Here is a 24,813-nt window from a genome sequence, read left to right on the forward strand (position 1 = left end):
CTTGAAATTATTTTGAGAAGATGGTTTGAAATAACATAAGAGATGAGTTTTCTAAAGGAGTTCTATTTTTAGTATTCCGTATGTATTATATTTTGTAAATAAGCTTTTGCTGATCAATAAACATCAAATTTCAACAAAATTATATGAAATATATTTAATCAAATCAGTTAAGTAATTGAAATTTTAGGTGATATGTTATGATGCATAGTTTATATAAGTGTCTAAATTGGTATGGTAGACCAAGTTAGGTTCAAACTGTACTTTAGTTTTAATAGTATTGATAAACTTAGTTTCCTAAAGAAAATACAGATTGAGTATTAAATGACTTTTTCTAGTTATTTAGTAGAGAAATTGGCGTGAATATACCCAAACACATACATATTTTGTCATCTACCCTTAGAAAAAGGAAACTATTTTGTCTCACCATTTTATTCCTACAGGCTAAGGTGTCCCTCTCTCTCTCTCTCTCTCTCTCTCTCTCTCTCTCTCTCTCTCTCTCTCTCTCTCTCTCTCTCTCTCTCTCTCTCTCTCTCTCTCTCTCTCTCTCTCTCTCTCTCTTCCCTATCTTCTAATCCCTTTATCTCTCGCACATGTCGTTTTTATGCTCTCTTTCTTCATCATAAATCTTTTTTTTTTACTCTGATTCTTTTGACACTCATAATGCTAATGTTATTATCTCACACTAGATCCATTGTTTCCAATTTCAAATCTTGAAATCTACATTCTTTTATTTAGATAACATGCGCGTTAGCAGCTATTTCATTACTTATTTGCTATTATTTATATTTAATGGATTCGTAATCGATACATAAAGTGTTAGCTGTTACAAATAGATTTAGGGCTATTTGATAGATAACTGATTAGCTATTAATTGTGTCATTCACCGATATATGATTTGTTAGTCGTTTGTTATCTGATATATAAATATTTAGCTGATAAATATCTCTTAGTGTTCAGTTAACATAATGTATACCCGCTAAATTTAGAGTTACATGTTTTCGATAAAGCTGAAAGGCTTTTTCGTCCGCACAATATCAAAATGTTACTCTTTTTTTAGTTATCCACATCTATGGGTAGTTTGCCAATTTAGTCCATCTTTGGGTATATTTGACACATTGTCCCTATTTAGTAATATAGGGTCTTATTAGAATAAGTTATATCTTTATATTTTTAGTCGTAGAATTTAAGGTGTAGATCTTTTTGTTGTAGTTTTTTTTTTGCAAGAAACTTGTAATGCACTATTTTTACTATATAAATAAAGCTTTTACAATTGCTTTTTATCTTTTGAGGTTTTTTGGATGTAATTTTAAAAAATAAAAATAGTTTGATTAGTGCATATATGATTGTATATTATTTTTACCTATCTAGAGCATCTACTTACAACCATTCGCGACCCCATACTAGTCATTAAAAGTAGATGATTACGTATCAACAAATACAATGACCATCTAGTTTATGGAATAAGACAAATCCCCACTGAATGTTTTCAAATATTTAAAGATAATGTATTTAATCTATGATTTAGAGTGAGTTATAGTAAAAACAAATATATATTTTTTTGAATATGAGTTTAAAATTTAAAATTTTACTGCACTTATGATTTTATAATGTATTTAAAAAGTAAAGTTATTAAAAGATAATAAATATTAAATTTTTAGAAGATTTATTGTGATTAAGTTTATTGTCGTAGATTTTGGGAGAATATAAAATATATATTTACATTTTAACTCTAAAGCTATTTAATTAAAAATATATCAAAATTTGGTTCATTCAACAATTAATTAAAACTCATTATGTCTTAATACTTTAAAATACTAAATTAAATTCAAGTCTGTTGGCAAATAAATAAAAGTAAATGACATCTCCATTGGGAAATAAATAAAAGTAAATGAAAATTCCAAAATTATATATGAGAAATTTCCTATAATATTTTTAAAACTTTTTTGTCATAAAAAATCTCTAAGGCGAAAAGTGACTAAAACAATTCTATTAAAGAGTTTAAAAACACATATACCCCCTAAAGTTAATTGATATATAATTAGGAATTAGTTGTTGGGGAATGAGTTTAGGGTTTTAGATTAGAATGTAAGATTTATAATATAAATTTAAAACAATAATATTTTTATAAATTTTTAAAAATTAATTCTATTAAATGAAATATTTATTAAAGGTACTTTGGTTTTTTAATTTTAATAAATATTATTTTGATCATTTTATGGGCTATTTTGATTATAAAAACTTTTAAAAGATTTTGTACGGGATTTAAGATATATATATTCTCTTCCCGAAAGCTTCGCGGACACTACTTTACGACGACAGATATTAAATTTTAAGTTTTTTAATAGAGTAGATCCATATTATGCAAAGTACTGTGCATACTAATCGTGTTTTGTCGACAATTTCCTAGCATATTAGTGTCATATATGAAATGTTTTTCTTTGTCACAGATCAATAGTTTCCTAATACACATATAGCGTATAGTAACTCTTGTGATTGTTTCAAAATCTTAACAACCGTTATCAACAGCAAAAACTGTGTTCGCGGGTGTTATTTTGAAAACCAGTCGTGCCTGTTAGTGTCATATATGAAAAGTTTTTCTTTATCACAGATCAATAGTTTCCTAATACACATATAGCGTACAGTAACCCTTGTGATTGTTTAAAAATAAACGTACATGCATGATTGATTACAGAATGTAATTGGGTATGCAATTGCGTATCCAAATCCAACCTAAATATAGATGTAACCAAACCCAAACCAAAATTCTAAAATACCCAATTAAGTTATAGTATTGAAATACTCAGAATTGAGATAGTGATCCGAACGGAATATCCAGATCTAAGAACACATTAAAATCATTAGCCTTGAAAGGTAATCAAGATACAGGATTAAATCCAATATAATCTCTGACAGCTAAATTACCATGACTTGAAGATTTAACCAAAAATATATATATATAGTTTTAAGGGATCATAGATAAATCAATTATGAATAAAGGCACATAGAGAGAGAGAGAGAGAGAGAAGTAAGTACAAGTAAAAGAAGTCTCTTCCTTCTTCTTTCCCGGAAAATCCTCATATTGACTTGCTCCTCCATCTTTGCTCTCTCTACCAACCCTAATCGATTCGCCGGCGGAAATGTCTCACCTTGACGATCTTCCTTCCACTCCGGGCAAGTACAAAACCGATAAAGCCCTCCCGTACGGGATCCTCCACCACCACCGTTACCTCCGCCTCTCGAAACCCACGCTCTGGGCCTCTCTCTTCCTCGCTCTCTTCCTCTTCTACCTCCTCTTATCCCCTCCCCCCACCCCTTCCCGCCGCAGCCTCAACGACTCTTCCCTCTCCTCCGCCGCTAAATACGGCGGCTCTCAGTGGGAGAAACAAGTCCGCAAATCCGCCCATCCCAGGTCCCGCGGCGGTTTAACCGTTCTCGTCACCGGCGCCGCCGGATTCGTCGGAACCCACGTCTCGATCGCGCTGCGGAGACGCGGCGACGGGGTCCTGGGCCTCGACAATTTCAACCGGTACTACGATCCGAAGCTGAAGCGAGCGAGGCAAGGGCTTCTGGAGAGATCGGGAGTCTTCGTCGTGGAGGGAGACATTAACGACGCCGTTTTGCTCAAGAAGCTCTACGACGTCGTCCTCTTCACGCACGTGATGCATCTCGCCGCTCAAGCGGGTGTCCGTTACGCGATGCAGAACCCTGGATCGTATGTGAGCAGCAACATCGCTGGGTTCGTGAATCTGCTCGAAGTCTCGAAAGCTGCGAATCCTCAGCCTGCGGTTGTCTGGGCTTCTTCTAGCTCTGTTTACGGTCTCAACAAGAAAGTGCCCTTCTCGGAGAAAGACCGTACGGACCACCCCGCGAGCTTATACGCGGCCACCAAGAAAGCAGGTGAAGGGATAGCTCATACTTACAATCACATCTACGGTTTATCGCTAACCGGTTTGAGATTCTTCACGGTTTACGGGCCTTGGGGGAGACCAGACATGGCCTACTTCTTCTTCACTAAGGATATACTCAAAGGGAAGACGATTACGGTGTTCGAGTCTCCTGATAAAGGTAGTGTCGCTAGGGACTTCACTTACATTGATGATATTGTGAAAGGCTGTTTAGGTGCGTTGGATACTGCTGAGAAGAGTACTGGTAGTGGTGGCAAGAAGAAAGGTCCTGCTATGTTTAGGATTTACAATCTGGGGAATACTTCGCCTGTTCCTGTTACTAAGCTTGTGAAGATATTGGAGAAGCTGTTGAAGATGAAGGCTAAGAAAAAGGTCATGCCTTTGCCCAGGAATGGGGATGTGGAGTTCACTCATGCGAACATCACGTTGGCGCAGAGTGAGATTGGGTATAAACCTGCGGTTGATCTTGAGACGGGTTTGAAGAAGTTTGTGAAATGGTATATGGGGTTTTACTCCAAGAAGAAGAGTTCTTGGTGAGCTCTCTCTCACTCTCAAGTCATGGTCTCAGTTTATGGTTGAACTTCGAGTCCTTGCATCGCTGAGGAAGATTGGCTCTACTTTTAATGGACAAACATTTGGTTATCTCAACATAAAAGCTACCTACGTATTTTGCATTGGTTCTGTATTGGTAGATTTTTCTTCATTTGTTTGCTAGTAGATTTTGAGCAATGTACAGCTTCAGGACTTTAGGTGTGTTTTGGAAACTTAATTGTCTCAATATCCGAAGAATAAATCAGCTTTGAGAGTTTCATGCATATGCACTCTGTAGTAAAGTAAATCAATCTATTATGTTTGTTAACTTGTTTCTTGTGAATTGCCTATCTTTATAATGTTATATGCCTATAGATTCACAAGATTGTTCTCTAGCCTGAAGTCTGTACACTGTTAATCACCATGAATGATTTTCATAGCCTTCTACTGATTCATCTTTATCGAGAAGGCCTTGAAGATCTAACACCATCTTCATTATCCATCTCTGATCTCCACTGATTCCACATCTGTTCCATTCACACTCTCATCATCATCAGAATCAAACTCGCAACTCTAAACGCCGCATGAAGAACCTCTCGCCATCTCCAAAGCAGAATCATAAGTCTATTCCAGCTTCTTCAACATTGATGTCCATCCAAATAGAGCATTTATATAGAGATGATAACTAATGTTTTGTTTTGTGTTAAAATGAGAACAATCCAAATGATCCGTCCAAATGAATTTTAAAATCTTAACCTAAAATGGAACTTATCCAAATGACTCATCCAAGTGAATATATTGGATCCATATGGATAGAAATGAACCTGTACAAAAACTCTTATGCATATAAAATATTTAGAACAATGTTTAGATAAACAAATAATCATTATATATTTTCTCAAAAAGCTACAAAACCCCCATATTCCACTAAAATTGAAAATTTGCATTATCCCACGAAAACTAAAAAATCACATTTTCGTAAAAACCGCAAAAACTTATTTTCTCGTCACTGCACCAACACATATTAGGTATTCTCAAAGTTTTTACTCTTGTTTGGCAACCATATGTCCCACTCATGTGGGAATAACCCGGAATTTGACTCATTAGGCGAAAAAAGATTACAAAAGAAGAAAATGGATGAGAGGAAAGGGGATAAGGGATTAGGAAAACAGAAGAAATGGGGGAAAACTCAAATATATGGTTTACATAGAATGTTAGGTTAGTTTGGCGGGGTGTGATATTTTGGAATTTTGGTGGAAAAAATTTAGGAAATTGAGTTAGAATTTTTCTTTTTTGTACGAATAGGAAAAAACTCAAAAAAAAATTACCTAAATTTGTAGTTTTACTAAAATCATCAAAGTTATATTTCTATTTTTTAGGTTTTTTTAAGTTATAATGTACTTAAAATACATATATTATGATTTTCAATCTTATTTAATCATTTATTTTCTAACAATATTTTAATATATGCATATCCGGCTTAAAAATTGTTTGGGCCTTGTGCAATGATATATAAAACAGAAACAAAGTATGGTGTATTACTTATTTTTGTGAAATTTTGGATTCTATTTTGTAAATTTTCAGAAATTTTGGACCCTAAAATATTAAGGGAGATTTAGCGTAATACATCAATCGGAGGCTAAAATTAGAGTCTCACACTTGACAAGACGTAAAGGTAAATTGTTATACATTTTGTGCCTTGAAATGCCAATATTGCCCTATCTTCTTCTTCTCCTTCTTCATTAATCTTCTTCTCCATCTCAAATTCATACATTTTATTTTATTCTAGTTTTGCTGATGTAGGATCTTCCACAAAAATTCAACGCTCATATCATCTGGAATAATTTTTACTCACTTCTTCTCAATCTGCATATATGTTGGATCCTCCACAGAAACTCCCAGATTATAATCCTTGCAATGAATTTCATTATTACAATCAACTCCTCAAATCCACTTTAACCAATTTCATTTATGAATCTCTTAATCACCGTCATTTTCCACTCTAATCTTAATATCACCTCAATCCAAATCATAACAGTAGACACTGGTTTATTAATATATACACCTGACAAGATGTAAAAATAAATTATTGTACTTTTTGTGCCTTGAAATGCCAAAATTGCCTATACCTTCTTCTTCATATCTTCTTCTCCATCTCAAATTCAAACAAATTTTTATTCTAGTTTCGCCGATGTCGAATCTTCCACAAAAATTCAACATTCATATCAACTGTAATAATTTCACTCACTTCTTCTCAACCTGCATATATGTTGGATCCTCCACATAAACTCTCATATTTTAATCCTTGCAATGAATTTCATTGTTACAATAAACTCCTCAAATCCACTTTAACCAATTTCATTTATGAATCTTTTAATCATCGTCATTTTCCGCTCTAGTTTTAATATCACCTCAATCCACATAATAACAACATACACTGGTTTATTAATATACTAAGAAGATAACTTAATTGTTATGGGTTAATTTTCATGTTAGTTGGATAAGAAAATGACGATTCTTTAGGAAATACATAACACTTGGGAAAAAACGAACAAAAATATTATCAACACTAAAAAAAATCAATACTACACTTAAAAATGAATATTTATTATTTGGTATCAAATCATATATCAGCTAAGAAATCACGTATCAGATAACAATTCACGTATCTACTAACATATCATGTAACAATCCATGCATCAACTAATTAATTATGTATCATAGAAATGTATCAGCTGTATTGTTTACTAAACCATGTAAAAATTAAAGAAATCTATTTTGTACCATCTAATCAGTCATTTATTAATTAGCCATAATTTATTTCTAACAGCTAACAACATATGTATCAATTATAAACACCGAGGGTTGGCCTGCCCGTGAAAAAACTATTTTATATAAATATATATTAATTTATGAAGTATTTAAAAAATCAGCATGGAATGAAAACGATTTTATTAAACGAATAAATAATGAATAGAATTTTGAGACAGTGATACAAATTTATTTTTAGGTCCGTTGTTTGGTTATATTTATGAATTATAACTTTTATGGGATCGCTTTTTAAAATATAAGGGCATGATTATCGGCGTTCCAAACCGCGTCCTTACCGAATTAAAACGAAAAATTAAATCGAAATGAAATAAAAATGAAGAAAACGTATGTTAATCTACTCTATTAAAATAGAGTCCTACTATAAATCTACTGGTGGAAGTCGTTTTTTAATTTTCGGACCCTTACTAGAAAGTTACATGTAATATTAGTTATACGCTGCTTAATGAATTAACCGATGCAATATTTAAATCATACCACCATCGGGTAATAGAACCAAACCAATGTTCTGACTGTCGATTAAATTAACACTGGACCGGTTATCTATTATTATAAGAATATATCTTACGTACAGACTTTGCTTAGACAAACATGTTTACTTCATTTCTTTACGTGAATCACAACAATTTCTTCTGTATTCGCTTTAGTTCATATCAATAATTGCATAACAACAAATTCAAGTTCATTCACATATTGTCCTTCTTCATAATACTAACTAGACAACCCGAAATCTAAACATACATTACACCTGCAAGTTTTGAACACTTACTTTCACTAGCATTAAAGACATCAGCAATGGTGATACTCAAGGCACAAATTCTTAGAAATAGTATTTGTGCTTATTTTTATTAATTTTTTGGAATTTTCTTTTTTTTTTAAAAACTAATCAATCGCGGACTGCCATGTGTCAGTGGGGCCTGCAAATAGTTAAGAGACTCAGCAAATTTAATCCTTAGCTAGAGAATTTAAGAGTTTTTGTTGGCACAAAAACATAAATGAAGTAGGGCCCACATAATTTTATAATAATTTTTTTTAAGGATTTATGCTAAGGATCATTGTTGTAAATGGTCTAAGAACATAATAATTTGAACCATATATTATAGATTATATTCATTCCAACATCTAATATATTAATTTAGGTTCCTATTTTCATCTACTATTAACAAAAGTCATAGCAGGACCACTTGAGAAATTAATTAATATGACATATTTGATTATTTACATTAATAATAAACCAATTATAATTTTTTTAACTATAACAAAATCTGCTGAGAATAAATCTAACAAAATCTTACTTAAAAATTTCAATATTTTATAAAATAACACATTAATTAATTTCATAATTAGTATTATAAATATTATCATAAATCAGTGTTAACTAAAATTTTATTAAAAACAATAAAATAAAATTATATACGATTTTAATAAATTTATAATTATATTATGTATTATATAAATAGAACTGCCATATGAGTTAAATATTAAAATATTATATTAATTAGGTAAATTAACAAATTTTAAATTTTCATTTAAATAAATTATCACTCATCATTAAAATTGGTTAAAATTCGTAAACTATATAATCTTTTATTAAAATAAATTTCTTAACATATGTTAAACTTTTATATCTATAACTATATGTTATCTTTTTTTTTGAAACTCTCAACAATATATTGTTTAAAATTAACTGTTTATATACAAAAATATAATAGTATAATAACCTTTAGTTCATATACTATTTAAAAAACATGTTACTATTAAACTTTGAAATTTTAGTAATTCATTTAAAATATTAATGAAAAATCTAATTTTAATCATAAATTTATTTTTTTATTTTAATTATAACAAAATATGTTGAGAAAAATTTAGAAAATATGACCTAAAATTCAAATATATTTTATAAAATAATATATTAATGTAGTAACAAAAAAAATCAAAATTCATGTAATCTTTCAAACTCAAAAATAGCTGTATAATTTTTCAAAATTTTCTTGACAAAATATAAAATTTTGAAAGTAAATATTCAAACTCAAAATGATAGTATTTTAAATTTTTTAAAAAGATAAAATCATAGATAATCAAGAATAACTTTTTGAAATACACCACGAAAAACAAACTACATATGTTGTAAAAATTAAAGCAATCTAATATTTTAAAATATAATTAAAAAAGAAGAAAATTTAATATCATACCATCCAAATTATTATATATCAATAAAATTTACTAAAATAATATGATAGATGCTACTATGTATAAAAGTTTCTAAAATAATAGGGCTATATTATTTTAACAAAACAATGTTTTTGCTTATAAATTTCGTAAAATACTAAATTGATAGATCTTAGAATTATATTTTTTAAACACAACATATAAATATAAATTATGTTAAACATATTTATTTTCTACGATAAAAATAAATTTATAATGTATTATATGCAAAATATATAGATTATCTTAAACATATTTCTTTTCTATAATATAAATAAATTTAAAATGTATTATATGCAAAATATATAGATTAAAGGAAAAACATATTTTGAAGTAAGTTCTCTATTTGATTATTTTAGATTATTATTTTATTTTAGTTAACTTCAAAATTTATTAGTAAGTAATAACATTAATAACAAAGTAAAATGTATTAGACATATCACTACATATTAATATTGCCGGTTAATAAATATAAACAATAATATTATAGAATTACATAATATATAGCACTAAAATAAAAATTATATATTTAAAACATTTTTAATAATATGAAATACATTTATAGAATGAAAATATTATCCGCACGGACGTGCGGGTTAAAATCTATTAGACATATCACTACATATTAATATTGCCGGTTAATAAATATAAACAATAATATTATAGAATTACATAATATATAGCACTAAAATAAAAATATGTTTTTCCTTTAATCTATATATTTTGCATTAATAACATTACATATTAAAATGTATTAGACATATCATGTAATGGGATAAGCTGAACTTCCGTCTAGGTCTAAATTGTCTTCCTCGTAAACTCAGGTTACTGCACTGGGACTACTGTCCATTGAGAGTTCGGTACAGATTGTTCCATACGCTTCTTCGTTTTATAGATAGATACTTTACACATTGTTCTAGTGTCATACTCTTGTTATCCTCATTCATTGAAATGGATGTAATTTTTGTGTGTGTTTGATATCATGTTCAGAGGATGGTAACAGTCTAAATGGCATCGTAAGGAAGTAGCATCCAAAATCCACTCAGTCTGCTGACTTTTTTTTTTTTTACCTCTAAAGTGAAAACCCTTTAAAGATATGCGTGTATATATTCCTAAATCAAGACACTAAAGTAAAGTTATGTATATATTCAGGACCGCTAAAGTAAAGTCTAAAGCGTTCTTGTTGTATAGTTTTCAAGGATAAAAGATGTAATGTTAATATGTAGTGATATGTCTAATAGATTTTAACCCGCACGTCCGTGCGGATAATATTTTCATTCTATAAATGTATTTCATATTATTAAAAATGTTTTAAATATATAATTTTTATTTTAGTGCTATATATTATGTAATTCTATAATATTATTGTTTATATTTATTAACCAGCAATATTAATATGTAGTGATATGTCTAATACATTTTACTTTGTTATTAATGTTATTACTTACTAATAAATTTTGAAGTTAACTAAAATAAAATAATAATCTAAAATAATCAAATAGAGAACTTACTTCAAAATATGTTTTTCCTTTAATCTATATATTTTGCATATAATACATTTTAAATTTATTTATATTATAGAAAAGAAATATGTTTAAGATAATCTATATATTTTGCATATAATACATTATAAATTTATTTTTATCGTAGAAAATAAATATGTTTAACATAATTTATATTTATATGTTGTGTTTAAAAAATATAATTCTAACATCTATCAATTTAGTATTTTACGAAATTTATAAGCAAAAACATTGTTTTGTTAAAATAATATTGCCCTATTATTTTAGAAACTTTTATACATAGTAGCATCTATCATATTATTTTAGTAACTTTTATTGATATATAATAATTTGGATGGTATGATATTAAATTTTCTTCTTTTTTTTAATTATATTTTAAAATATTAGATTGCTTTAATTTTTACAACATATGTAGTTTGTTTTTCGTGGTGTATTTCAAAAAGTTATTCTTGATTATCTATGATTTTATCTTTTTGAAAAATTTAAAATACTATCATTTTGAGTTTGAATATTTACTTTCAAAATTTTATATTTTGTCAAGAAAATTTTGAAAAATTATACAGCTATTTTTGAGTTTGAAAGATTACATGAATTTTGATTTTTTTTGTTACTACATTAATATATTATTTTATAAAAAACATTTGAATTTTAGGTCATATTTTCTAAATTTTTCTCAACATATTTTGTTATAGTTAAAATAAAAAAATAAATTTATGATTAAAATTTGATTTTTCATTAATATTTTAAATGAATTACTAAAATTTCAAAGTTTAATAGTAACATGTTTTTTAAATAGTATATGAACTAAAGGTTATTATACTATTATATTTTTGTATATAAACAGTTAATTTTAAACAATATATTGTTGAGAGTTTCAAAAAAAAAGATAACATATAGTTATAGATATAAAAGTTTAACATATGTTAAGAAATTTATTTTAATAAAAGATTATATAGTTTACGAATTTTAACCAATTTTAATGATGAGTGATAATTTATTTAAATGAAAATTTAAAATTTTAAAATTTAAAATTTGTTAATTTACCTAATTAATATAATTTTTTAATATTTAACTCATATGGCAGTTCTATTTATATAATACATAATATAATTATAAATTTATTAAAATCGTATATAATTTTATTTTATTGTTTTTAATAAAATTTTAGTTAACACTGATTTATGATAATATTTATAATACTAATTATGAAATTAATTAATGTGTTATTTTATAAAATATTTAAATTTTTAAGTAAGATTTTGTTAGATTTATTCTCAGCAGATTTTGTTATAGTTAAAAAAATTATAATTGGTTTATTATTAATGTAAATAATCAAATATGTCATATTAATTAATTTCTCAAGTGGTCCTGCTATGACTTTTGTTAATAGTAGATGAAAATAAAAACCTAAATTAATATATTAGATGTTGGAATGAATATAATCTATAATATATGGTTCAAATTATTATGTTCTTAGACCATTTACAACAATGATCCTTAGCATAAATCCTTAAAAAAAATTATTATAAAATTATGTGGGCCCTACTTCATTTATGTTTTTGTGCCAACAAAAACTCTTAAATTCTCTAGCTAAGGATTAAATTTGCTGAGTCTCTTAACTATTCGCAGGCCCCACTGACACATGGCAGTCCGCGATTGATTAGTTTTAAAAAAAAAAAGAAAATTCCAAAAAATTAATAAAAATAAGCACAAATACTATTTCTAAGAATTTGTGCCTTGAGTATCACCATTGCTGATGTCCTTAATGCTAGTGAAAGTAAGTGTTCAAAACTTGCAGGTGTAATGTATGTTTAGATTTCGGGTTGTCTGGTTAGTATTATGAAGAAGGACAATATGTGAATGAACTTGAATTTGTTGTTATGCAATTATTGATATGAACTAAAGCGAATACAGAAGAAATTGTTGTGATTCACGTAAAGAAATGAAGTAAACATGTTTGTCTAAGCAAAGTCTGTACGTAAGATATATTCTTATAATAATAGATAACCGGTCCAGTGTTAATTTAATCGACAGTCAGAACATTGGTTTGGTTCTATTACCCGATGGTGGTATGATTTAAATATTGCATCGGTTAATTCATTAAGCAGCGTATAACTAATATTACATGTAACTTTCTAGTAAGGGTCCGAAAATTAAAAAAACGACTTCCACCAGTAGATTTATAGTAGGACTCTATTTTAAGTCTAAAGCGTTCTTGTTGTATAGTTTTCAAGGATAAAAGATGTTTCCACGGCTTTTGAGAAACAACGGATAGGAGTTCATAACAACAGAACACAAATTGAGTGTTTTATATTGGACCGTCGTATTCATCCAAAAATAAATAAAAATGAAGATGCAACCCAAAAATAATTCGAGAATGAATATGATAGTTTTTCTTTCTTTTTCATCAAACAACGGTTATATTTCTCAAACTTGATGTTGTTTCAGGAACCAGACTAGAAACAAAACATCCAGTATAATACTACTCCCTATTGAAAGTTCTTGCTATCTTTGCTAATGACTCTAAAGAAACATTTTCAGAAAGGGGAATAAACACAATAGAGAAATATTTATTCTTCAGTCTTGTCAGTTCCTTTAATTCGGTTGAAAGGATAACAAAATATGATACTTTTATGTTGGTTAACTTGTTATTGCACATTTCTTCTTCATCGTCCAGAAGGCAGCATAGTATCGATTCTGCAAAACAAAACAAATATATAGTTCATTTTGTTCTGTTGCAGTGAGAAAACCAAATATAATTGAAATAGATATGAAAAACTTGAATTATAGTTTTCATTTGAAGTAAACTCTTCAACTATTAGACCATCTAAACTGTTTATTAGGCAAATTTTACTTAAGTTATTAACAAATAATGACTTAGACTTATACATATTTCAGTTTTCTCCTCTCGCAATGAAATTGTGTTCGTTAAGCATAAGAGAGTCGCAATTGAGAGGTCTAAGAGATAAAGTTTTTTCTTCTCTACAGACTTTTCAACAACTCTTTTGGTTGTGGTTGGTTGGTATTTTAGGTGGTGGTATATAAAAAAAGACTAAAAATGGTGAAAAGAAAACTTGGACACTAATATTTTAGAATAAAACCAATCAAAAATGTCTAATTTCAGATTTTTCGGATCATCTTACAAAAAACTACTTACTTTTTTTATATATACACGTTTTCACATTTATAGTTTTATATCGTAAAATACCAAAACGTTTATTTGAAAAGAAGAATTACAATGTCATCATCCAAATTTGCTATATTCTGTGTCGTGCTTTTTTCTTTCGTTAGCCTTCATGAAGGTATGTCATCTAAGTTTAGGTTTCGTTCAATCATTTACTATCATTACCAGTATAAACATAATCATATCCTCCATTATGTTTTAATTGGTTTGTTCTTTATTTTCTTTTATATAGGTTTCAACCATAGGCATCTTTTAGCCGTACCAAGACCGTGCTCTCCAACAGCGAATGGTAAATGGTGCTGCTACCCATCTGGATTTGCATATTGCAACGACAGCCAAAGGAGATGTGAAAAACAATGCAAAGCTATACCCTAAGTGCAATATAATTGCAGGGAAACCCTCTCAGTTTCCAAAGGAAAAGTATATTATTATAGTTATGCGAATATGTTTTAAATAATAAAACCAATTGAAATGACAGCTGTGAATAAGAGATTTTTCCAGGATCTCAAGATTTCTTAAACAAGAATTCTCTCTCTTCTTTTTATGAATTTTTATCATTTTATTTTTTCTTAAACTAAGAGTATACTCTAATAAAATAGCATTTGTTCTTAAAATTTAATGTTAACTAGGTGTCTTGCCCGCATATGCGGGCTTAATCGTTTTATAAATATTTATTAGTTTATTTTTTATTAATTCAAAAATCAGCATAATAACTTATTATTTATATTTTCAAAAAAATTAAATCAAACATATATATATATATGACAAAAATCTAATTAAATATATATATTTAATTAAAATTTATTAAAGATAACATTGACTTTAATCACTGAATTTATTATAATTGTTTTATAGTTTATTTTTAAATGTTATAATTGAAAAATATGTTTTAAGATAACAACACAATATATAAGAATTATCTTATTTGAAAAAAAGTTAATATTATGAATAAAAATTCGTTTTTGATTATATAATTAATTATATATAAAATTCATTAAGATTATTATAGATATTAACCGCTCTAACTTTTAACGTGAGAGCTCGATTCCAAAAATTTACTTCGCAAATAATAATATAGTTAATTAAAATTTATTAAAGATAACATTGACTTTAACCACTGAATTTATTATAATTTTTTATAGTTTATCTTTAAATTTTATAATTAAAAAATATGTTTTAAGATAACAACACAATATATAAGAATCATCTTATTTTTAAAAACGTTAATATTATTAATAAAATTCGTTTTTGATTATATAATTAATTATATATAAAATTCATTAAGGGTATTATAGATATTAACCGCTCTAACTTTTAACGTGAGAGCTCGATTCCAAAAATTTACTTCGCAAATAATAGTATAGATAAGATTTTATTTTCTTTACTTTGAAATTGATATACTAAAATATTAAATAATAAAAGTCAACCTTTTTAATTTTGTAAAAATAAAAGACTGGTACTTTTATTTTCTTATTGTTTTGTCATATTCTAATTAGTCTTTTATCTATATTATCCGTTTATTTTCTTAAAAGTATATTCTATTTTGTATATGTTTTATTGTAAATGTTTGAATTCAATTAAAAAGAAATTTATAAAGATATTAATGTGGTATAGTAATTAATAATAACTAATAGTAAATATGTAAAGATATTAATTTAATGATTGAATCAAGGTTAATTATACTACGGAAAAGAAAACAATATAATACATCGAGCGGATTTTCAAGGAATTTTTCCTTCACAGTTTAACCACATGTGTAACTAAACACTAACACCGTCTTCACTTCTGTTAAACATAGTTGGGATCCTCTAAATCGTGTTAAATATAGTTAATGTTGTCTAAATCAATGTGTAAAATCTGCAAATTTCAAAATTTGTGTATTGAATGGGAAACAAAAATTAATTAGTGTATTAAATGGAAATCCAAAATAGTTTGTGCATTTTATTAGCAAATGAAAATTAGTTCATATATATTTAAGAAATTTTATTTTCATAATTTAAACATGTGTTTTAGTTAAACACTAACACATGCAATGTTCTTGTCATTCTTGATGGGGTTGATCAGTTAGAGCAACTAAATGCAATGGCCAAAGAAACTCAGTGGTTTGGCTATGGAAGTAGGATTCTTATCACAACACAAGATCAAAGACTTTTGAGTGCACATGGTATCAGCCATATTTACAAGCTGAACCTTCCAGCTATGGATGAAGCTCTCCAGATCTTCTGTCTATACGCTTTCGGCCAAAAGTTCCCACATGATGGTTTTAAGAAACTTGCTATGGAGTTTACTCAATTTGCGGGTGAACTTCCTCTGGGTCTTAGAGTTATGGGATCTTATCTACGAGGAATGTCCTTGGGCGAGTGGGAAGACGCACTACCAAGGTTAAGGACAAGCCTTGACGGTGAGATTGGTGAGATCGAAAGAACTCTAAGATTTAGCTACGACGCCTTAAGCGATAAAGATAAAGCGCTTTTTCTGCACATAGCATGCTTGTTCCACGGTTTTCGAGCTGACCATGTGAAACAGTGGCTTGCTAACAGCGGTTTGGACGTTAACCATGGATTGGAAGTCTTAACTCGTAAATCTCTCATAACTTCAAATGTGGGTTTCTTAGGGATGCATTCTTTGCTGCAACAACTGGGCGTTGACATTGTCCGTAAAGAATCTATCAGAGAGCCTGGGAAACGTCAGTTTTTAGTAGATGTTGATGATATTGCTGATGTTATCACAGACAATGCAGTAAGTATATATATATATCTACAGCTGACTGACTACTTGTCGTCTAATATACGTACTTAGTCAATTAACTAAATCATACGTCTTTGCTTTGGAAACAACACAGGGCACTGGGACTATTCTAGGCATAATGCTCAATATCTCTAAGATCGAGGACGCATTAGTGGTAGAAGAAAGCGTGTTTGATGGGATAACTAATCTTCAGTTTTTGATATTTCACCACTGTTTAAGGGATAAGCTGAACTTCCCTCTGGGTCTAAATTGTCTTCCTCGTAAACTCAGGTTACTGCACTGGGACTACTGTCCATTGAGAGTTTGGCCCTCTACGTTCTCCACAAAGTTTCTCGTTGAACTTATCATGCGGGGGAGCAAATTTGAGAAGCTGTGGGAAGGAATCCAGGTAAAATACTTTTGTATTGAAAAAAAAAAACATCTTGACTCTAAACACATGAAGTGTGTGTGTGCCCTTTGTTTGTGCAGTCACTTAAGAATCTCAAGCGGATTGATTTGAGTGATGCCAGGAGCTTGAAAGATATTCCAGATCTCTCAAACGCCACTAACCTCGAGTCATTGCTTCTCTCGTTCTGCACGAGTCTATTGGAAATTCCTTCCTCTGTTGGAAACTGCACTAGTCTTAAGACACTGGATCTCAGTTGCACAAGTCTTGTGAACCTCCCATCCTCTATTTGTAATGCCACTAGTCTCGAGAAACTGGTCCTTAGTGGTTGCTCCCGGTTGAAAACTTTTCCAGAGATCACCACGAACATCCAAGAACTCAATCTGAGTAGTACAGCAATCGAAGAAATGCCTTCATCTCTCAGGTTGTGGTCTTGTCTCTATAAACTAGAGATGCAGAAGCCTGAAGGTGTTTCCACCTGTTCCTGAAGGAATTGAAGAGCTGGACTTGAGTGATACATTAATAGAACAAGTTCCTCCGTGGATCGAGAATCTCTCTCAGCTTCGACACTTGGCTATGTTCAGATGCTGGAAGCTGGACAATGTTTCATTATCAAGAATATCCAAGATGGTAGGTGTTTCTTGTATGCAAATTACTCGTGGTGATAAGGATACCTCTAGGTATGTGGAAGTAAACATCAGGTGGTTTTCTGACTTCTTAAACCAGTGGACTTTATTTGACCAAAAAAAAAAAAAAAAAAAAAAAAAAAAAAAAAAAAAACCAGTGGACTTTACAGACGGACATGTTACAGATTTGTCTGCCAGAGACGGTTTACATTTCTCCACTGTCACTGTTTTTCATCCGTAATGATTTCAAGACTATTCCAGATTACATCAAACAACTTCCTCAACTAAAGCAGCTTTCACTCTATGAATGTCCAAGTCTTGTATCGTTACCTCAGCCTCCAGATTCCCTTTCATCTCTAGATGCGGAGAACTGTGTCTCACTTGAGACCATAGATGGCTCTTTTCACAATCCAGACATCCGTCTGAATTTTTTGAACTGCGTCAAGTTGAATCATGAGGCTAGAGAGCTCATCCAGGCATCGGTTTGCAAACATGCGCTTTTACCCGCTGGAGAAGTTTCCGGACACTTCATTCATCGAGCTACTGGAGGCTCCATAACAATCCATTTGAAAGAGAGGCATCTTCCTATGTTCTTGAAATTTAAGGCTTGTCTTTTAATGATCGACGACGAGGGGGATGTTGATGAGGAGGATGATGACTATGACGAGGAGGTCATAGTCTATGGTGATTATGATACTTACCCACATAGCGATCATTATAAGAAACAGGATACTATGAGGCTATCTTGTCGCGTCGACGGCAAACAGAATGGGGTCACTACTCGATATGGATCGAGTGTGCATATATTACCAACTCCACGTGCATTCACAGACCATATCTATGTATTTGAAGCTTCTTTTTCTCTAGACCAGTGCAGCAATCCTGAAGGAGAAAGCGAACTTGTCTTTGACTTCAAGGTTCACGATTACTTTTGGGTGATAAAAGAGTGTGGTCTTCAACTCTTGGAGCTCCCTCATGTTCATGAACACGACTGATGAGATGTTCCGATAGAGTAGACAATTGGAACATTAACACTTACATTCATACTATAGGAACTTCCACAAAGCTCTGTTGTTCATGTCTTTCTGAAGCGCCCCGTTCAATCTTCACCACTGAAACCAGGTTTCTAGAGAACTTGTAACACAAACAAAGCTACAAACTTGATTGCTGCCTGCCACTAACAAAGCTACAGCTCTTTTATATTTCTCAATTTTCATCGTGTACTTTGCCCACAGGCTTCACTCTTTAATGCCCTTTAGCTGACTCGATCTGTTTCACACGTTTCTGATTCTCCTTCTCGTGTGAATCTGATGGAAATGACTAACCGTAGGTAACAGTCAGTGAGAAAGAAGTAGAAGACTACCTGATTTCATAAAATCATCGGAGTCCGCAACTTTTCAAATGATTTCATTTAATCCGAATTTATATCTTTTCAAAAGCCGATGGGGTGAAGACAATAGGCCTATTTCGTAAACGTGAGAATTTTGTTTTTTTATCAATATAAACGTGAGAGTTTTGAATCTCAAAAATAAAAGTAAAAATTTTAAAAATATTCCCATCCCCCTGAAATAAATGTGGCCGACCCAAACACCTAAAAAAAATGAAATTCGTTGTTTAAAACAAAAAAACGAAAGTTCTTTTCACTAATTAATAAACCAGAAAAAGGAAATTTATAACAATTACAAACAGTAAAAAGGAAACTTTTTATATTAAAAAAGAAAAAAAAACAATGACGCGCTTATAAATCTCATTAACATAACCCTACACGTCACAATCTCATTCTCTTAATTGCTACACTCGTATAATTCTCTTTCTTCTCTCACAGTAAATTGTACTATCTTCATCAGTCTTTCTTATGCATTTTTCAAACATGAATATTCAACAACTGGATTTTCGCGTAATGCAGTCGAGACCTCTTTCGCCATCAGAAGGATACGAAAACTTAGTCGCCATCACCATCGACATAAAATCTGACCGGTCCACTCCGGTTTATCCACCCGTTCTCATCAACATCAGTCTCCATAGTTCAAGTCCCCGCTACATCTTCCAACAACTTGTCATGGAACAAGAGACTCAAGATACTAACCATCTTCGCTTATTAGCATATTTAGCCGAACAGATCTCAACAGCTGCAACCTCATTAGGTTTTGGACACAACGGTTTTGTCATGGAAATAGACTACAAAGTTGTTTACGTGGTGGTTAGGTCTGGTCATCCTCCTCTAGACGAGTCGGTATCGTTGAGGGCTTCCTTGTTGAGGTTGGTTCTATCAGGGAGTGTCGGATATAGAGAGGAAACCAAGGGTTTGAAGATGGAAACAGGGCCGTGTTCTATATGTCTCGACAATCTCGTCGTCTCCGGTCGTTCGAACTCGAAACGTGGTATCCCTACGCGTATGACATGTTCCCATGTCTTCCACGATGGTTGTCTCTTGGAATGGCTTCAACGCAAAAACACTTGCCCTTTGTGTCGGACTGTGCTGTACGATCGGTCTACGATTTTGAACAATGTGGATTGAATTAAGGTTTTGAAGAGGACGTTGGATGTCGTAGTTCCCAAAATATGTAATTTTGTTTTTGTTTTTTCATTTAGGGTTTTTAATCGATTGAAAGAGTGATGAAATTTGAATAGCATCAGTACTTACTTCTTATTACATAAATCTCCAAAGTCAAACATAACTCAAATGGTTTTATGATCACATACAAGTAACAAATTAAGTTTTTCTTTTTCTGTTACACACCAAAACATTTGACACCTACACAGACACCAAAGTATCATCCCACAAAGCTGCATATGTAGTGTAATTCTAATCCTTCATGCTGAGAGAGTCGTTTCTTAGAGTAATTGTAATCCTTCATGATGATTATCTAAACTGAACAAACTATATCACTTGTATGAGTAGTTTCTGTCTCACAGTCAACTCTTCGATCACCTTCTCTACACAGAAAGTTAAAGATCAAAAGTGTCCTATTTATATTTTAAAGTCACCAAAACGAATTAGAAAACACACAACAAATATAAGGGTTTTAATCAATTAAAATGAAAATTGTATATGGTAGGTAGTGTAATTGTAATTCTTCATGATGATTATCTAAACTGAACAGCCTATATCACTTGTATGAGTAGTTTATGTCTCACAGTCAACCCTTGGATCACCTTCTCTACACAGAAAGTTAAAGATCAGAAGTGTCCTATTTATATTTTAAAGTCACCAAAACGAATTAGAAAACACAACAAATTTAAAGGTTTTAATCAATTAAAATGGTTTAGGGAATACCCTTAGTTAATCGGAACAAATTTAAAGGTTTTAGTCAACCCTTGGTTCACGATGTCTTGTTTTGAGTTACCTGTCAGTTTATGTAAGAGAATACAATCAGTTCTTACACGGTTCTGGTGGGACAGTTCCGATGGAGTAAAGAAAATGTGCTGGGTGGCTTGGGACAGACTAACTATGCCAAAGGCGGGAGGTGGTTTAGGGCTAAGGGATATTCAATTATTCAACCAAGCCCTCCTAGCTAAGCAAGCATGGCGTATCTTAACTAATCCAAACTGTCTACTGGCGAGAGTACTCCTGGGTAAATATTGCCATAATAAAAGCTTCATGGAAGTTTCAGTTCCCGCAGTGTGTTCTCATGGTTGGAGGAGCATCTTACATGGTCGAGAGTTACTAAGAGATAATGTGGGCAAGGCACTAGGGAATGGCTTATCAACTAAGGTGTGGAAAGATTCTTGGATATCTTTAGATAAGAACACTAAGCCATATGGACCTGTACAAGAATCAGCTTTGGACCTAACGGTCTCCGACCTCCTAACGTCTGACATGAAGTGGAATAAGAGTAAAGTCGAAGCGCTTTTACCTCTGATGGCAAAGGAGATCCAGCTGCTCAATCCAGGACATCCGACCACAGAGGACATCCATGTATGGCAACCGCTACACTCAGGCAAATACACCACCAAATCAGGTTACTATACAGCAGCAATGAGAACTCAGCGTATACAAGAACATAGTGCAGACGTTTTTGACTGGATAAAGGACATCTGGAATGCAAAATGCTCACCTAAGGTGCAATTGTTCATGTGGTCAATCATCCAAGAGGCGATCCCACTTGGAGAGAACCTGCGAAGACGCGGAATCCAATCAGAGGCGCTATGTATCAGATGCAAGGGTACAGAATCCGCAATGCACATCTTTTTTAATTGCCCTTTTGCTCAAAAAGTCTGGAAGCTAATCCCGTTAAGACAAGGAGTTCACCTAGCTACGGAGACAGACTTCAAAAAAGCGGTCATAGCCTGTAGACGTTTGATTTGCCTCCCCCCTACAGGGGTCTCCACCACTATCCTCCCATGGATGTGTTGGGTTCTTTGGACAGCTCGGAATACACTACTGTTTGAGAAAAGAACTCTCACACCTGAAGAAATCGCAACAAAAGCTGTAAGATTTGCAAGGGAATGGATCAATGCGCAACCGCAGAAATTACCAACAACGCAGGGACTAACACAAGCAAGGAGGACTCACCGGATTCAAACCAACGAAGAGGCTATACCGACATGCAAATCAGATGCGGCCTTTGACACCCTGTCGAAGAAAGCAGGACTAGCCTGGATCATCAGAGAAGAATCGGGAACCACTATCAGTCAAGGATCAAAACCCCAAGGAAGGGTAAACTCCCCTCTTATTGCGGAAGCACTGGCGCTCCGTGCAGGTATCATCGACGCAGTGAAGCTCGAGCTCTCCAAGCTCCGGATGCTCTCTGACAACTCAACGCTCATCAGAGCTATCAACAACGACGCACAGGTGAAAGAGATTTTTGGTATCGTCAAAGATATACAAGAACTCTCTTCTGTGTTTGTCGAGATCTCTTTTGCTCATGTTCCTCGGTCTTCCAATGTGGAAGCCGATCGCCTAGCCAAACTCGCTCTTTCTGTTTCAGTTGTTTCTAACCCTTAGTGGGTCGACTATGGGCCTGAGGCTTTTTTATTTATGGAAAAGTATGTGTTACAAAAAAAAAAATCAATTAAAATGAAAATTGTATATCCTACCACCTGAAATTACAATAATTAATTTATAATTGTCCTCGACCCATAAAAGCCAAAAAAGGAAAATTTTAACCAAACAGAAAGAAAAAAAAAAGGAAAGTGATCGATGACGACGCGCTTATATCTCACTTACATAACCTTAAGAAGCTTCACAAGTCATTCTTTAAAACAAAGTCATCTCTTTCTTCTCTGTTTTCAGAACATGATTCGTCCTCGTGTGGAGCTGAGCGACTTCAAACATGAGAGACGTTCAGGAAGCTACGTAAACTCGATCATCATCGTCGTCGACACAATATCTGATGAGATTCAAGTTTCTCCAAGCGTTCGCGTAGATATAAGTCTCCCTAGTTTCTTAGGTCGTCACCGCATCCGAAGGCTCATCCAAGATCAACTCATCAACCGCCGTTGGTTATCCCCGAAGATCTCAAGGACTGCAACCAAGTTAGGGTTTAGCCGCAGAGAGGTTCTCCAAGATCAATTCGCTAGCCACCGTTGGTTGTCTGATAAATTAGCCCCAGGGATCTCAGAGATTGCAGCAAGGTTAGGTTTTGGTTGTAACAGTTTAATTGTGACCATCACTGTCAAGATAACCCCTTCTCCATCGAAGGAAGAGGTGTTAACGAGGATGGTTCAACTAGGGAAGATAAGCAAAGAGGAGTTGAGGAGTTCTAAGATGGAAACAGAACCGTGTTCTATTTGTCTGGATAATCTTGTCTCCGGTAAACATGGTGTCTCTACACGCATGACCTGTTCCCATGTCTTCCATGAAAAATGTCTATTGGTGTGGTTTCAACGCAAAAACACTTGCCCCTTGTGTCGGACTGTGCTGTACGATCGATTGATGATTGGGAACAAAGGGAGTAGAAATTAGGGGTTCATCTATTGATTCAAAACTTGGGTGACACGTTTTATATATTGTTATATGTTATAATTTTCGTAACTGATTTGTAATTTTTGTGCGTTTGAATCAGTTCAAGATGTTTAAATTTTGAATAACATCATTACTTCTTATTACATAAATCTCCAGTCATTCACAATTCAATGGTTTTATGTTAACATACAATTCTTAAAGCCTTAATACAAAATAGTCTTAATCGACGCCCAAAGGAATTTGATAAGAACTTTGGTGTATATTCAAGAATAACCGCCCAACCACCCCTCTTAATCTCCACAAGCGGAGGATTAAGCCAAGTACAATCTTGTATCTCTCTCGAGATCACAAGCCAATGACACTACCAAATGTATGCGTAACCGTATTGTAATCCTATTGGGTCCTTTTATACATAAGGCCCAAGTACATTATTTGATTAATGAAAATATCTTCTTTCTTTAACTCCAAGTAACTCCTTCATTCTTCATTATCTTCACGCCTTACTCTTCTCGCTCTCCTTGTGTATACACGTAATGGCCTATCAGAACTCGCCTTTCTTTTTCTGTTAATCAACTTAATCACCAAAAAATTGACACCTGCATTCATACTATAGGAACTTCCACAAAGCTCTGTTGTGTGCTATGTTGTACTAATCATGTCTTTCCCCGTTCAATCTTCACCACACCATTTTACAGTGATATATATATGTAAGCCCTCGTAATACAAATGTAGACACTGAAACCAGGTTCTAGAGAAGTTGGAAGTGTAGCTTGCATTTGCCAAGACAATCGTTCAGCTTCACAGTTCCTATTAGGCAGGCGGGTTCGCGTTCAGCTTCACAGTTCCTATTAGGCAGGCGGGTTCGGATAGTTAAGGTAATTCGGTTCGGTTAGTTCCGTAATTTAATTAAACTAACATCTCGCGAAATTGAACCGTAGAAAAATTTAGTTTGTTTCGAATCGGTAT

The 24,813-nt window shown here is 32.0% G+C and overlaps 3 protein-coding genes and 1 pseudogene across 3 annotated transcripts; all 4 read left to right on the plus strand.

The window, feature by feature from the left end:
* The first annotated feature begins 2,968 nt into the window (after nucleotides 1-2,968).
* Nucleotides 2,969-4,771, plus strand: LOC106406797 (UDP-glucuronate 4-epimerase 5). Its single transcript, XM_013847530.3, has one exon. The coding sequence runs from the start codon at nucleotides 3,138-3,140 to the stop codon at nucleotides 4,440-4,442; it is 1,305 nt and encodes a 434-aa protein (XP_013702984.1). The 5' UTR covers nucleotides 2,969-3,137; the 3' UTR covers nucleotides 4,443-4,771.
* An 11,323-nt stretch (nucleotides 4,772-16,094) lies between these two features.
* On the plus strand, nucleotides 16,095-20,036 carry LOC106363091 (annotated as a pseudogene).
* Nucleotides 19,795-20,476, plus strand: LOC106363090 (putative RING-H2 finger protein ATL69). Its single transcript, XM_013802893.2, has one exon. The coding sequence runs from the start codon at nucleotides 19,795-19,797 to the stop codon at nucleotides 20,455-20,457; it is 663 nt and encodes a 220-aa protein (XP_013658347.2). The 3' UTR covers nucleotides 20,458-20,476.
* A 2,606-nt stretch (nucleotides 20,477-23,082) lies between these two features.
* On the plus strand, nucleotides 23,083-24,315 carry LOC111200051. The gene has a single exon (XM_022690730.2). It carries the CDS (start codon nucleotides 23,083-23,085, stop codon nucleotides 23,845-23,847), a length of 765 nt encoding a protein of 254 aa, XP_022546451.2. The 3' UTR covers nucleotides 23,848-24,315.
* The last annotated feature ends 498 nt before the right edge of the window (nucleotides 24,316-24,813 follow it).

The sequence above is a fragment of the Brassica napus genome, chromosome A9, assembly GCF_020379485.1.
Source record: "Brassica napus cultivar Da-Ae chromosome A9, Da-Ae, whole genome shotgun sequence".
Classification (NCBI taxonomy): domain Eukaryota; kingdom Viridiplantae; phylum Streptophyta; class Magnoliopsida; order Brassicales; family Brassicaceae; genus Brassica; species Brassica napus.